Source organism: Galendromus occidentalis, unplaced genomic scaffold, assembly GCF_000255335.2.
Source record: "Galendromus occidentalis unplaced genomic scaffold, Mocc_1.1 scf7180000077266, whole genome shotgun sequence".
Lineage (NCBI taxonomy): Eukaryota > Metazoa > Arthropoda > Arachnida > Mesostigmata > Phytoseiidae > Galendromus > Galendromus occidentalis.
This window is the reverse complement of record NW_003805254.1, coordinates 44,380-57,329: the sequence shown is the minus strand read 5'-3', so window position 1 is coordinate 57,329 and position 12,950 is coordinate 44,380. Positions and strand designations below refer to the sequence as shown.

Genomic DNA, 12,950 nt, shown 5'->3' with positions numbered 1-12,950 from the left:
GAAATGAAAAAAACGTACCTGATGTGTACACGTATTAGCTTGGTTGAAGCGGAGCTAATCGCCGACGGACAAGAGCGACACGTCGACGATAAGCAAACTCTGTAAGACACTAACGTCACGCTGACCTCAGTCTGACCCACTCTTGTATTCTGAAACAGTCATCGGGGATTCGCTCAGATCCGTATCGATCGCAAGTCAATGTTCAGCCTTAAAATAATCACCCACAGGACAACCAGCCGACGCTGACTGAAAGAGACGCACAGCTCGTCGCGAGCAAGCCATACTCGGGATAAAGAGTATGCGCTGCTCCGTGATGCAAGCGTAAAATGTCGTAAATGGAGGTCGAGACTCGACTTCTCGGGAAAGGGTGATTCGCAGATTCAGCCAGAAATTGCTGTCGGGAGAATCACGCGGTGCTGGAGACGCGAAAAAATATACCGCGGAGAAGTTTTCCGCACGCTTGTCCTTGATGCGTGAAGGGCGGTACCGTATCTCCGGGGACTTGCTAGATAGCGGATCGGAAGAACTCTCGAGCTAGGAACGGAGATCAGAGCCGCCTCCAACGAACTCATCGGGGGCAGCATTTGTCGACCCGCTTCATCGAGAGGTTCACTCGTCCCGCTTTTTCCGGCCCAATATAATCGCGGCGGCCCTTGTCGGGCGCGCGTGGCGACTCTGTCTGGGGAAGAGGGCGCTCAAGCACTCACACAAGGAATCCAGAGCTACCTCTCATGAACGGAGGAGCCACAGTCGGCGTCTGGATCAGAAGCTGCGCACCTCCCGATTTGTATCGACTGCTCGTCAGCGATTTTGGTGGTCACCCAGCCACCATGGTTGCGAGTGGGCTAAACGTGCATTTTCAGCGGAGGAGTTTTGAAATCGGCATTTTTTTATGAGCACTCGACTAACGAATCGCACGCCGTTGATATGACAATGAATCATTGTCAATGACTATTGCATCCTGGGGTTTTCTCTGACGCACAGAAGAGTCCCGATGATTTGCACCTCGACGACTCGCCAATCTCGGACGTCAGCTCGGACGGGATTCGGTCGACTTGCCCTCAGGCCCATGTTCGTGAATCCGTTGATTCGCGGTTCTTGACGGGAATTTCCTCCCCATCCGCGGCAGTGTCAATAGGGGACTGGCGACTCTCCATCCCGTAGGCGCGATTATCATTCAATCCCTTCCAGGGAATGAAGAGCCGTTGAGAGTTGCTCAAACAATGGACTGGTATCTGAACTCAGAAGCAGAAAACGTCTCATCGCGTTCTCCAATCACCCGATTCGGGAACGGTAAATTCTGCTGTGGCATCGCATCACATAGAGCGCTCGGTGATCTACCGGATGGCTCCTGAGACGAAGCAATAAATTGGACCACTCCCAGCGTCCAGATCTAGATAGAGTTCATCCGCTCGGTTCAAAGGGCTTCCGCATGTATTCGGCCCTAGGATTCCTCAAAACAACATGGCGTCACGAAGGGCGATCTTGTTTCACACCTGACCCCTACGGCGGCATGTTGATGATTCTCGGCTGGCTCTCGATGGCTCTCTAAGAGCCCCATCTCCGCCCGCGCATCTTGAACTCGCTTTCGTTCGGACTCCCGGGCTGGGAATTATTCGCAGACCGCGATTTCCCGCCAACTCCAGGAGGGACAATGGAGGCCGCAACATTCCGCGAATCGCGCCATGAGTCGCCACGAAATCTACAGCCTCGCCTTCAAGGCTTTATGCGATCTACCTACAAGAGATTTTCGAGATCTTCAAACTCCTGGAGAATTGATGCCGATCATTCGCGATAGGCGCCCGCTTCCCCCTGAAGAGTACAATTTGTCCGACCTCAACGAAAACTCTAAATGCAAATCGAAATATCGTCACACACGATGAGGCTGCACGAATTGAGATGAACATGACGGGCGGTGACCGCAACCACTCATGCGAGTCGGACCTGTAGTATTCCAATTGAGAGACGGGAGTCGGGCCCATGGGAAGACGTGGGACCGACAGATACACAATAGGGTGTCGTCGGAGTAGGATCCAGATTAGGCAGTTCGCCAAGCGACTAGACGGAGCCGAATCCTCGAGCCATTTTTAGTGATCGATGGCACCAAATATCACACGGCGCCAGGGATCCCTCATCGGCCCACACGGTCTCATCTCGATCTTGGTTCGATTCCGAAGAGGACTAGAGCGGCTCCTAGTTTCTCCATAGCGAAGTGAAATATGTACAGTGAAGCCTCTTCCGTCGTGCCTATTCGGTTCTGCAACCATTCGCGATGGGTGAGAATCCGCATCGTACACACAGGGAATCCACCTCTATCGAGCACGCCCAATTCACAGATAAAACGTCTATATTTTGAATGACAGGTTTGTTGTCGTTGACGTCCTCGCATTCGAGACTCCCTCCTCATTTTGACCATGATTACAATAATAATAATATGCCTGACAATTGATGATACAGAGTCCCGGCCGGAAAGTCCTCAGGAAGTGACCGTGGCCAGCCCACGGCAGTCATTCTCTTCCGCAAACTGCTGGTCTCACTCTTCCACGGTGTATTCGCAAAAAGTCTCCCTCCTGCCAAGGCTTTCTCTGACGTAAGAAGAGACCTAGACCGAGCTGGCTTGCCGACTAGTTCGCTCGCTTGCCGCCCTCTTTTCACTTGCGGCCGGCTTGCTGCTCACCCTAACAAGCTTCCAGACACATCCAAATGAATCCCCAACGTTCCCCTCCCTCATGCATACGGGCAGATGCAATTTCATTCCCCGAGCGAGCGAAGGTGGAAGACACCTCCCCGATGAGACCTCAAGGGTATCGGATCGTCTCAGCGGCATACCCGTTCTCCGTGTGGATTTCAGTCTAGGGAACGGGGGACAATCTGACAACACGACGCACCAGACCGCTTCCCCTACCGCACTCTAAGTTCTTTCACTATACAGGATTCATTGTTTGTCTCTAAAAAATCATGTTCCGATGCGGCGACGGGCATGTCGCTTGTCTCTGAGGATTCCCCAAACCGTTCTCGCTCCCCGCGCGCATACCCATTCACTTGTTGACCATCAAATCTCAGTCACACTGCCGCCACGAAGCCGCTTGACGATCGTCGACCACGTTGAATTCGCTCGTTGTCGCCGATTGGTCGGATCGACTTGGTCTCAGGCGCCGACAGACCGCGGTTTGTCGGTGACAAATAATAACAAGGGAGGAATCCCGAACAGCGAGGAATTTCTAACATGTTCGAATCTCATCGAGTGTCCGGTAGAGACTTTTCATTCCACGGTTCCCGAAGCTGCAGAGACATTTTGCCCTGCTCGGCCCGACAGCCGCGGCGCGGGAATAACGTCACTTTCTTCCTTATTTTTTTTTCATTTCTTAAGACGAGGACTTCGTTCCAGGTCACTTCTCGAGATTCCGATGCCACAGATGATCGGTGGATGGCCCGCCCTCCGGGCGCGAATGGGTGGCAACTGTACGCAACGATTTCGGAATCTCCCTAAGAAGTTAGTGTTTCTGCGAGCCTGTTTGCGCGGAACCCTTCTCCAAGTGTTGTTAATGATCGTATATGAGCTTAGATAAACAGCATCGATACTCCGCCAGATTTACGAGCGTTTCGTTCGTTTTGCGTGAGTGAGAGCGATAGTTGGAGCAAACAATTCGACCTAGCGACCGACGAGCGATCGGGCAGACAGACAGACAGAAGCATGAACGAATTGACTTGCAGACTCGCCGCCACCACCACCGCCAGCATCATCATCATCGCAACCATCATCATCACCGTAGCGAGCCACACCACTATAGAGAGCGCCAGTCGGCTAGCCAGCGCCCTGTCAGCCAGCCACACCGGTAAACTGACCCTCGGAGCAGCGACTGTTATTGCTGCTGATGCTGTCAGAGCTTCTGGCAGCTCTCAAGTGAGCTTGCTATGCAGTTGCTGCACCGAACTCTCGTTCGTCGGACCTGACCCGAAGAACCTCCTGCTCACTGTCGACATAATCCGCAAACGAAAGTCCATCCGACTCTAGGTGGAGCCGCCTCTCTGCCGATGTCCAACTCAGATCGCTTCGGAACGTCGTTCCCCCCACGGCCGCTCCGAACGTCGAGGGCCAAGTGCCGGACAATGTTTCGGTCTGTCGGCCGTCCCGTCTTTGCTCGACGGAGGAGGGGTCAAAGAGTTTCAATGGGGGAACGCCTTTGGAGCGGACTCCAACAAGCTTGCAGGACGCGGAAGCATGTCGTGTGCAGAGATCCAGACGCTTCTTGAGAGCTTTCGTTTTCGGGGTGTCAGAGTCAGACAGTTTTCGACATTTCGGATGACCGGCAGACCGGTCTGCTCTTCTCGTCGTGGCTCGGAGGGACGTCAACCCCCTGCTTCTCTTCTTTCCCCACTGCCCCCTCCGCCCCTCCCCTCCGGCCCCACGACCGTAGCGGCAAGCAACGATCGAAGGCTTCTCTTTCGCCTTCCCCGCAACACTTCGAATACAGCCCCGACCGGACGGTAAGCGAACACCCAACGCTCCGGGACGGCCGACATACCACTGAACGATGAAGCAAACGACCAACCGGATGACGCTCTAACTCGTCGGCGATAGCGGAGCGTGGATTTGAATTACGCCCCCAGATAACGTCTCTCGGATCTGATATGTGCCTCGATTCCCTCGAAATACGCATGTCGGAGGCGTTCAATGATTCAAAGCCTCGGGTCGCCGTGGACCGGAGAGGAATTCAGGGGCTGAGGGATCCCGCTGCAAGCAGAAGGCGGGAACTTTATTCAGGCTCTCCAGCGGAATGCCTTGCCGCAGATCCGAATCATCCGGCCGGTGCGGATCAGTCGCGCTCCCTGAACCTGTTTTTCGACGCCGGCGCGGCGCCCGGGGGCATGGGACAGCGTCGAGGGGAGCATACGACAGACGAGCTGTCTGCAAGACGGTCCACGGGTCTATCCATGGGCGACGAGGAACACTTATTCGTGTGTGGAAGATCACTTGTCGAGACAATAGCTTTATGAAGACACTTGTAGAATTGTATCTAAAAATACAGTCTGATAGAGCAGTCCTTGTTATATATTTAGTTTATACTGAGCCCGGCTAGCTGGCTGCGGGTCTGGCCGGCCGGCCGACCGACCAACCGGCCGGCCTGTCTGCCTACCGAGCCGGCGGCCGAGCGGCGAACCGACCAAGCAGGCAAGCAAGCGACTGAGCGACCTGCGAAGCGTCGGTCTGAGCAGTCGGGCCGCTAGCGAACCAACTAGGCAGGGATGCAGTGCGCGATTGCTTCTGTACGAGAATTGCTTTTTAGTCAAGCACACGCAGTTGTCGAGGATGAAAGTCATTATGCGAGATTTGAAAACACCCTCGTCCGAATATAGCAAGCGGTCCGACTGGGATCTTTTATATCATCTCCCCTTCCCTCGACAGTTCCGGCGCGGCCTTCTTTCTACCACGGGTACGGAAGGGACGGCGGTAACGGCGTCAGCGGCTCGACGGCAATGCGAGCATAGGAGGCATCAAGAGATTCCAGATGAGACGGCTGAAAACGCATGGAGCAGCAAACTCCACACCGACGATGGATCGCCGATCGTGAGAATGCTTCCCGTATAATACGTGTTCGCGCTCAGGTGCGGAGATGTCTCAGCCAGATACAAATCTATCGAGATGCGCACAGAATCACAGACGCCTCCCACTTGTTAAGAGTCAGAGTCGATACGGGAAAACAATAGGAGAAGCAAGTCTGACGGGCAGATGTCATCTTGAAGAACGCCTGTGCTTAGATCTGCACTGAAAGCTAGCGATCCGTAGAATAACATTTCGATCAAACATTCATAGTGCTCGGCGTCTTCGATGTGACAGATCGTCATGAGAATCTCATGAAAAGTCGCTCTTCCGTTCTGTCCGAGTAGCCTGGTGTCGAGGGGAGTGCATTCGCTCCCCGATTGGCTCTGTCCGTTTGGTGTATGTACACGAAGGCTGGTCGATATTCTCAAGTGCGGTATTCCCTGCTCAAGCCTCCAAGTCTTCTGGGCTCGATATGCGGCGATATCTCGTCAATAATATTATGATCACGGGGAGGATTGATCCTTTAGCGTCAAGGGAAAAATACGCGCAGTAGAGCACGTCTTCCCGCTATTCGACGAAAAGCAATCGGACTCGCGTCGGCCGGACATTCAGCAGCGGGGCTCAGATATGATCGGGAATTCTTAGTCTGTCTATGTGAATTTCCTGTGAGGGCAAACCGTCGATTGAGGGTTTGCTCTTTCCGTCTGTCCATCACTGCTTTGGCTTCCGGAGATCACGATGCTCCCCGACAATGATGATTGCAAAACTGAGTCAGAAGATCACGGCGTCGCGCGATCAAATTATTTCGAGAATTCGAAGAAGTCCCAGAGAGATTATTTACCGAGTCACGGTGCATCGTGCATCGCACGATTGCAGAAGCTGTTATTCACTGACATGCAGCCGAAGATTTCTGACATAACAACACTCAGGAGTTCTGCCGGACGTATGACTCAGGTGAGTTAGCCGCAATACGTCCGGGTCCCGACTCCAGATTAACCGTGATACTCGAAGCCTCGTTTCGATAGGCGGAATAGAATCTCCAGGAGCTGCTCTCACTCACAGCCCGATTGGCTTATCACTGTTGCCGTCTCTCTTTTGACGTCTCGGGACTTTCCACGGAGGAAACCTCAGCTCCCATTCAGGAAAAAAACCAATCGCCCCCGGTACGCTAGATATGCCCACGGTTTCGGAGGCTCACAGGCCTCAGAAATGATATTCCGGACGAGTATGCACTATATAATTATTAAGACGCTCGGCTTCTGTGAAGAGCCGTCCGGGACAGCCGAGAAATTCTACAGTTTCATGAAGTGAAGCTGAGGCGGCGAATGTTTCATGGTCCTGAAGTTCGGGAACTGACTAAACTCGCTGAAAATCTTTTTCGAGAATTATCTTTCGAAGCTACTCTACGGTTCCATCTAAGAAATCCAACTCACCCAAGTGTGGTCATCGTAACGATTGTGTACCAAAACGCGGCCGGAATTGAGGTGAATGTGGTTTCATCGACGTTCTTCTCTGCGTAGAACATGACTGTGGCGAAGATGATGATGGCCATGGCCAGCGAGAACACTAGGAAGCCCAGTTCGGAGGCGCACGACTTGAGTGTATAGCCCAGAATTCGCAGTCCTTGTGAATGACGCGAAAATTTGAAAATTCGGAAGACTCGGAACACACGAAGAGTGACGAACGCGCCGGATACGTCTCCGTTGTCCTTAATGCCAAGGCCGATGTAATACGGCATGATGGCGACTACGTCGATAACGCTCATAACGCTGCGTACGAATTTGCAGCGTGCCGGTGCGGCGTATAGCCGCAGTAGGTATTCAGCTGTGAAAATCATGACACACGCAGTGTCCAAACAAAAAAAGGCGACTTTATAATTTTCGCCGCACGGTATTTTCTCGCCCGTCCCAACATCAATACCACAGGGCACTGTTTCCACCACATTGGCTCCGACGGAGACCGCAATGAAAAAGCCTGTCACATAGTAGAACACTAGAGCTGCGGTACTGGTGTGCGGGTTTTCGAAGGCTCTCCACATCCTCTGTCGCAGGGTTGAGTTCGCCAGCTGCGTTTGCTCGTTTCCTTCGGACATTTTGTCATCGAGCAATCGTTCAGCATTCTCTCTCTTTCTGTCCCTATAGTCCTCATAGCAGCAGTCCCCGATGACGTCGGGGACAATGCCGAAGAACGCTAACTCTTCATCATACGACATTAAACATTCGTGTTTCGGGTAGTGCAGCTTGCCCGTCCGATAATAGTTGAGAATATGTCGGAATATGTCTGGATCCCGATCGAAGAAGTATTCCTTAGTCTCTTCGTCGTAGAAGAACTCTCGTTCGTTCGATCCTAACAACGTGTCCGGGAATTTCTCCACAGTGTTCCGCCAGGTTTCGAAGCGTCGCCCGCTCACGTTTATTATGAATTTTTCATCTTCTTTTTTCCGTCTTTCTCGAGTCACTGGAGGGGCCGGCAGCGGATTGTTCGCGATCGGTACCCAACCGATAGCGGCGGCTCGTGCAAACGGCAGCCACGCGGCCACTGAAGCCATGTTTTCTGCTGGTGCTACTCCTTGTTACGGACTCGCCTGATGTCGCTCTCGTAGCTCTGCCGGTTGTCGCAAACGTCGCCTAAGCTCGATTGATATGTTGCTCCCCACTACTGCTTCGAGTGCCGCAGCAGAAAAAGCGTCGGCTGAGCTCACCGTCACTCATAGACCCGCAGAGGAACGAGCAGACAGTTAGACAGATAGACTTTCGATTGATGAGAGGGCGATCTCGTAGATGGCGAAACCTTCAGTAATTCAGCGGGTTGGCGGGCGGGCGGGCGGACGGACGGACGGATGGGAGGTCGAACGGATCGACGGACACAGCGGCAGATGTCACCGCGATCGTTGCGTCCGGTCAGAGCCGTTCGTTGTTGTTGGTGCTGCTGCTGCTTCTTCTTCTGCACAAGGAGGAAGTCTAAGTGTGCAGTCCGTGTGGTCGCGTGTCAGCGAACGTCGACTGGCTGACGCGGCCACTCCTCCTCTCGTTCTGAGAGCAGGGGCAAGAAAGTTGGAAATTCCACAACGAATGTTCAGTGAAGCCTGAATCCAGTAGCTTCGGCACAGGGGCAGAAGGTAGCCAAGAATTTGAACGTATTTTCATTCAAGCGATTGTCGCATCGTATTCGTTTTCTCACGTCCTCTTTCCGCATGCGGCGAAAGCTGCGCTCTCGAGGAGCGAGCATCTGTGGCATTGCATACGCGGATTTCCAGTCTTCTTTCTACCTGTACGTGACGCCAGACCCTATGTGGATTGCGTCGTTTCCTCCAAGGCGAGGCACTGTCTCGCGAGGGAACACACACCTGTTCCAGATGAGTCGATGAGTCAGCTAGTTGTCGGTAGCTGCTTGCTTGGTCGGTCGGTCTGGTTGCGGCGAGCGCTTGCAATGTAGCCCAGATGGTCAGATGTTCCGCTAGATGATAGGTGAAGCAACGATCTCGCGGGAGGGCTGGCGTGAGCGGGTCTCTTGGCTGAATGTACGCGCAGCGACAGCCTCGCGGCTTCGCTGACTCTCCCTGAAGCTGGAGGGGATAGAGTTTCCAATTTTCGGTACGGAAGCGCCGTTTCTCTCCCCGCTCCGTGTCGGGGGTCGCTGACAACGGCTGTTGCGGCTTTCGATGCTTCGGGCGGAGAATGTCGACCGTTCGACTTGGTCTCTCACGAATCGAAGCTCCGGACTCTGATGCTGCTGGTCGGCCCGAATGCTTTATTTGTCGCTTGAGTGCTCGATCGGTCAGCCGAGCATACGTTTATATTCCTTGACGCCTCGCGGGGAGCAGATGCTGGCCGGGAGGGAACCCAGCTCCGATAGGGCTTCCTGGATGGGAATGAGGTGAGATTGGGAGCGCGATGATTGAAACTCTGCATCCACTCCAATCAATAGCGATATCTCCAAGTTTGCCAAGAGTACAGGTAGTGGTCGTCGACGAATATCCAACTGCGTATGATTCTCAGGCAAGGATAAGCCAATCAAAATCCTCGGAACGCTCGAGGGGTCATGCCGCGTCTCGAACGGGACGGTCCTTCATGAGTAGAATGTAAGCCGGATCGATGCGTCGGCTTCGGTCATGTATTTCAGACCCTTGAGGCGGATCCGGTCGTTGAGCACCAGGTCCACGATTGGAGGATAGCGCGAAGAATTAAACGACGCGAGGGACGGGTGGAACGTGGGCGAGTCGGTAAAGAAATTCACAGCGAGTCCGATCACGGATGAATAGTATTATGATATATATCATAATCCATCCAGGTAGATAAATCGGGAGCGGCGAAAGCGAGCGGGGGTTTTCTCTCTTTTCTCTCGTTCCGGGAATTTTTGGAGGACTGCGTCGCAGGAGCTCGACGAGCTTCAAATTTTCTTGATTAACGGCTTCAGAATTAGATATGAGCGTCCCCTCGTTGAGTAATTGGTCGATTGAATAATTGTAGCTCGGCGTCTCGCTCGCTCGTTAAGCAAATCCTTGGTTGGTTGGTTGTTTGGCTGGCTGTTTGGTTGCTTGGTCCTGCGCTCGCTCTCTGGGACGAACGGTCCTATTGTCGACGAATCTGAGCGAGATAACCAGTTGTTCAGCAAACGACAGCGGAACGGACGAAAAGCTGAAGCGAGCGTATGCTCAACGATGTTTCGGATTAATGCATAGAAGGCTCGACTTCCGATAAGAGTCCCAAACAGATAGGCAATCCAGTTCCATGAGACGATGCGGTCTCGTGCGGGATGAAAGCGATCGCAGGGGGATGCCTGAAGATTGATATGGACACGGCTGCGATATATTACCCTTCGGAATCAAGTTGCGCGATCGATCTCTCGACCAGGCAAGCGGAGGGAGAAGCGAGCAAACGATCGCCTCATTGATTGCTTGTTTGCTTGAACTATACCTGATCGACCGAATGGCGTCGACGAGATTCAGTGTCACCGAAATTCACAGTCACTCACACATGCACACACGCACAACAAACACAGTGCGGCGCAGAGAGAGGAAAAAAACTTGGTCGAGACTGTGTCCGATAATTTCACCCGGAGCGACCAATGCGACCGGCTCAGGTAGCTGGCGTTCCGTTGAATTGCGAGTTCGCTGGCTCAATCCTCGGGGGCACTGACTGGTTTTACTTGCTCCATCGATTTCGCCGGATCTGCACCAACCGAGCTCGGAATGATTCCGTCTGGGAGTTTTCCGTTCTCTCCTCTATCGACTTTGCGTGCAAGCGGGAAACCGAGGTACCGCTCAGTCTTATGGGAACACCGAACTGAAAAACGGAAGACGAGCCTTATAATAACGTTCCAAACGCTGCTCCCTAAGCAGCTGTTCAGGTCACTTGACCAACTGAAGGCGACACTCGACAGGCGAGTTTTTCAAGCGTCTCGCATCCTTCCGATCTCGATGTTTCCGCTCGTGATTCTGATATCGCGGTCGGGATTCATATCCTTGTCCCGTTCTCGACAAGTTTTTGCTGTTCGTTCTCTGTCTTCCTCGATCATACCCGAGTAGAGTTCCGCGAGATGATAAATAGAATATAGTCGCCAGCAGAGATCGTTGTCGTCAAGTGGACCTCTCGGCGACTGTCGGCAGGGAGCTCTGCGAAACGGTGAAAGCACTGCAGCCGATCATTGCGCTCAAACTGCTTCCGATGGATCATCGTCGTCGATCGCTTATCACATAGCATTGCGTTGCAATCTTCAATTCATGGTGGCAGAACTTTCGTCTGCTCACGGCGCGGATTGAGGGGGCCGGCGACCTCCTGGCAGAGGTATCTCCCCGTCAAAGGGATATTGCTCCCGATTCCTCGAGATCGAAGCGCTGCTTGCTTTTATCGACACAATTTATCTGATAAAGCTATGTCTCTCCGCCTCGCTCTTCTTATTGTTATAGAAGTCGACGTTGATGTTGTTGTTGCTGCTGCTGTAGTTGCTGATGCCCTTGGCTTCGCTGATGCTGCTTAGATTGCTTTTGCTGCTGCTGCAGCTGCCGTTTCTGTCGGTAAGTCGAGAGCTGTGATGTGGATGGAGATCGTCGTCGTCGCCGTTGCGATGACTGGAAGTAGTTGTTGAGGGGAACGTCGTCGATACTACCACTGCTGCTGCTGCTACTGCTGCTACCGCTGAAACCTTCGACGCTTCCGAACAAGACACTGCAGCAGCTGCTCGTTAAGTTACTTGACTGCACCGAACTTGCGAGAACATCACTGATCAATGCAACACTTGAAAACGTCGCACATATTGGCATGAGGTTTATAGAGCAGCAGCAGCGGGGTGCGATCGAGCTGCCGATGCTTGCTGTCTCTGCTGGAACTCTCTCGCGCAAGGCTCCGGTCCGTGCGCTCATCAGAGCGAGCTCGCGCTGGCGCCCGTTCTACAGCAGACGAAGAGACTCACACACACACACACTCGCGCACACTCGCAAACGGACAAGCTCACACATACACACGCAGATATACGCACGCAAGGGGGCCAGCGAGCAGTAAGGCAGCCGACATACACATACGAACTCTCGCACACACATACAAGCTCACACACACACATCGTACGAAGACACACATACATGCACACTCACTCAAACACATACTTTTGAGAGAGGACTGTCGGGGAGAGTAAAAGGCCCTTGAGCCCGCTGTCGAAGCCCTTCGGGGCTGGGCGAGCCAGCCTTCCGGGGTGGATACGTCAAGCGCCCTAAGAGAGCCACGACTCATGCGCGCGCATTCCTCCTTCTTCTGACTGATCTCTGACTCGGGTCCCTTTCAACCGGGCCCGCGCTAGACCGACTGCAACTGGCGACCCCTCGTGGACATAAATCCCAACTCCCCACAGGTGGTTGTTCTTCGTACTGTTCCGCTACTCCGAGCGCCTAATCGTCTCCTACAGCGCCCGGAAGCCGCTCGTCTCCCATGGAGGCAGATCCAGTTCTGAACCTTCAATCGCACATTCGCTCGCCCAATCACTCGATAGCTCATCAAGCCGTTGTTCTAGTGTCCTCCGGGGAGTGGTATTAGAAATGATCTATCGCGGTGTGCTCGCCGCGGCGTTCTCCGATCCAGCGGCCAATTGACCATGGAGTACCCTCAGGATGCAGTCCGGATTTATTTACCGTGTCCCTTTCCAAACCCGCCTTGGCCCGTCCCCGTTCGCACCGAATTCCCGAAAGTCATGTCCCGGGGCGAGTGATTAACGGTCCTTACGGAAGACCTGGTGTGCAGTGAGCCCCGGAGAGGAAATTCAGCTTCGATTTCGATCCATTATCGTTTGGATTCGTCCATTATCGATTCGATCCTGGCTTCAGCATTCCTCTCGATTCCCTCATCGCGGGGTGCCAGCTTCTTCTGCCTTCTGATTGGAACGCAAAACAGGAGATCCGATCAGACAATCACAACGG

General features: G+C 53.4%; 1 protein-coding gene across 1 annotated transcript in view; it reads right to left on the bottom strand.

The window, feature by feature from the left end:
* Positions 1 to 8,093, bottom strand: part of Shal (Potassium voltage-gated channel protein Shal) — a 31,264-nt gene extending 23,171 nt beyond the window's left edge. The window contains exon 1 of the mRNA XM_003742052.2: positions 6,979 to 8,093. Coding sequence (XP_003742100.2) covers positions 6,979 to 8,093 — 1,115 coding nt within the window. The remainder of the gene's footprint in view (positions 1 to 6,978) is intronic.
* Between the last annotated feature and the right edge of the window lie 4,857 nt (positions 8,094 to 12,950).